At 35.3% G+C, this 2,550-nt stretch overlaps 1 protein-coding gene across 1 annotated transcript in view; it reads right to left on the reverse strand.

Moving 5' to 3' along the window:
• Positions 1 to 2,550, reverse strand: part of ACAD11 (acyl-CoA dehydrogenase family, member 11) — a 126,958-nt gene that overhangs the window by 29,057 nt on the left and 95,351 nt on the right. The window contains exons 14-15 of the mRNA XM_011977987.1: positions 1,720 to 1,786; positions 1,027 to 1,112 (exon numbers count right to left, since the gene is read on the reverse strand). Of these exons, the coding sequence (XP_011833377.1) occupies positions 1,027 to 1,112; positions 1,720 to 1,786 (153 nt within the window). The remainder of the gene's footprint in view (positions 1 to 1,026; positions 1,113 to 1,719; positions 1,787 to 2,550) is intronic.

The raw sequence follows: 2,550 nt of genomic DNA on the forward strand, positions 1-2,550 counted from the left end.
CTTCTCCTCACTGTTTCTTTTGGCCTTGGACACAGGGAGTTGGAGAGGTGCTAGTAAAATTTTCATACTGAATATTCAAATGTAGCCTCTGCAATGGAAACTATCTGCAGTTCAACGATATTATAAATGCATTTTTGGTATCTTTGAGGCTGTTTCTCTGCAACCCAACAATTTCCTACATGCAATTTTCTCCAGCAAGCTTGCTCATCCCATCTTGCCACCTATGCTTACCCTGTAGTACACCCTACAGCTGCATCTTACTGATAAGTGATTCTATAAAACTACAAGTCTTATATCTGCTGCTTGAACATATTCATTAGTCATATTCACTGATAAAAAGAAAGCCAGGGGCCGGGCCCAGTGGCTCATGCCTGTAATCCCAGCACTTTGGGAGGCTGAGGAGGGTGGATTACCTGAGGTCAGGAATTCGAGACCAGCCCGGCCAACATGGTGAAACCCCATCTCTACTAAAAATACAAAAATTAGCTGGACGTGGTGGCTAAGCAAATACTTGCTAAGAGAGTGATCTTAGCAAATATTTATTGGACACAATGAACACGTGCCACGGTAGATGGCAGGAAACAAATAGATCTTTGCTTCTTAGAAATCCCACCCAAGGGCAGAGGAAGGAAGAGTTTTGCACTCAAGTCAAAAACTAATTGCTTTTTAGCAGTTCTTGTAAGTTGATTAAGAGGGCTAAAATTGGAGACAAAAATAATTTTATTGTGGATTATCTGTGCATTAATCCATTTTTATGAATGACAGAGAGAAGACTGGTAGAGTTGCTCTTCCTTAAATAGAATCTGCCCTTTCCCAAAAAGTAAACAAAATGAGGTAGAATGCTATACTATTTCTTTTTATTGGCTCTACTCTGAACTCCACCAGCAATTTTATTAAGACAGTTGTCAGAGACAAAGGAATATCTAAGAATCTATCTCATGCATTAAAATACTATTGCCTTCAATGTTACTGCATGTTCTAGCTTTCCTGCTTGCTAATGCATGGTCATATTTATCGAATACCTACCTATGTAGCCAAAAACTGACAAAGGCCTTATTATTTCTACTCCAGGTGTGTTCATGGGAACAAGAATCATGCTGTGCTGTTTGTGTCTAGTCAAAAGAAAAATCATGTTAGAAAAAGTTTGCAAAGGAGAAAAACAAAACCGATAATAAGCAGAGTCACAACTGTCTTTTTGATGTTTTCATGTAATCATGCAAGCAGTGATGACTGGAATGGGAACTGTGTAAAAGACGTACACCAACATAGTCTGATGCAGGCTGTGATCTGGAACCAAAACAATGATTTGAAAATAAATGAGTTGTTTGATTGAGGCTTCTCACTGCTCAACAATGGTAACTGGAAACTTATATAATTAAACATTTCAAGACTATTGCCTTTGATCTAAACATTTAATCACTTCATTACACAGGTCTGAAAACATTTAGGTCTGATAATTTAATCCAAACAGCTTTGATAATTTAGCAACACTTTCTAATACTGAAAATTCCACAGTGAAGAATGTTCAGCAATACTCCCTAAAATGTTTTCCAAATACACCTGTTAGAAAATACTTGTGAAATACAAATATATGACATTTACTCTCATATTTTATATTATGATTTGTGAGTCCAAACAGTGAATTTTAAGTAAATTACATAGATAGGAGGAAATATTGACTCATTCCTACACAAGTTTCTCAATCAGAATTGTTTTTACCTGGAGACAGAAGTATTTTGAGTTCTTCCCAAAACAATTGCGATTTTGCACTTGGGATTCCCAGCTCCTAAAACCAAGGGGAACACAAGCAGATTATAAAAGGAAATTTCTAGTTTGACATTTCACCTTGAAGGTTCTAATCCTTCCCACTTTATCTATGGCAGAAAACAAATAGGGAGAACATTCTTGATTCATTAAGATAATAATTCTTTTGTAACGCTACATATCATCCAAGAAAAATGATTAGGCAAGGACAAGAATGGACTCCATCCATGAAAGCTGCTACACAAAAATAACCAGAAGTGAAAGCAGCATGAAAAAGCTGACACCTCTCCCATTTACACCATTTCAGACATCAGCATGCTAAAAAGGCTGAGAAATTTTATATGTCTAATATAATATTTTATATGTCAACATATATGAGGCTGTGATCCTACTTCCAATAAGCCTGGTTCTCATTTATTAATTTCTTAAGGGTCAAATTTTAAAAATATTTTTTCATTTTAATGCAAAATTTTATTTTATCACAGTTCAGGGGTCTGTGGCAATTGCCTACAAGGGTCTTTTTGCAAAAAATACTTTTCATGTTTACTAGTAAGTCTAAGCATCTAGTCCCTTGGGGAAACTACCATTTAACTAGATTTTCAGCTACAAGGCCACATAGAATTGGATCAGATTAAGTTAAACACATCTGTACAAAGTCTCAAACAAATGATCGGATTTTTTTTTCTCATTTATTATAAAAAGAGTTTTGAGGAGACTTGAAATCATATAAAGATTTAATGAGAAATGTTAGGAATTATGTCAAATAGTTGAATAATATTATAAAAT

This window comes from Mandrillus leucophaeus, unplaced genomic scaffold, assembly GCF_000951045.1.
Source record: "Mandrillus leucophaeus isolate KB7577 unplaced genomic scaffold, Mleu.le_1.0 Scaffold186, whole genome shotgun sequence".
Taxonomy (NCBI): domain Eukaryota; kingdom Metazoa; phylum Chordata; class Mammalia; order Primates; family Cercopithecidae; genus Mandrillus; species Mandrillus leucophaeus.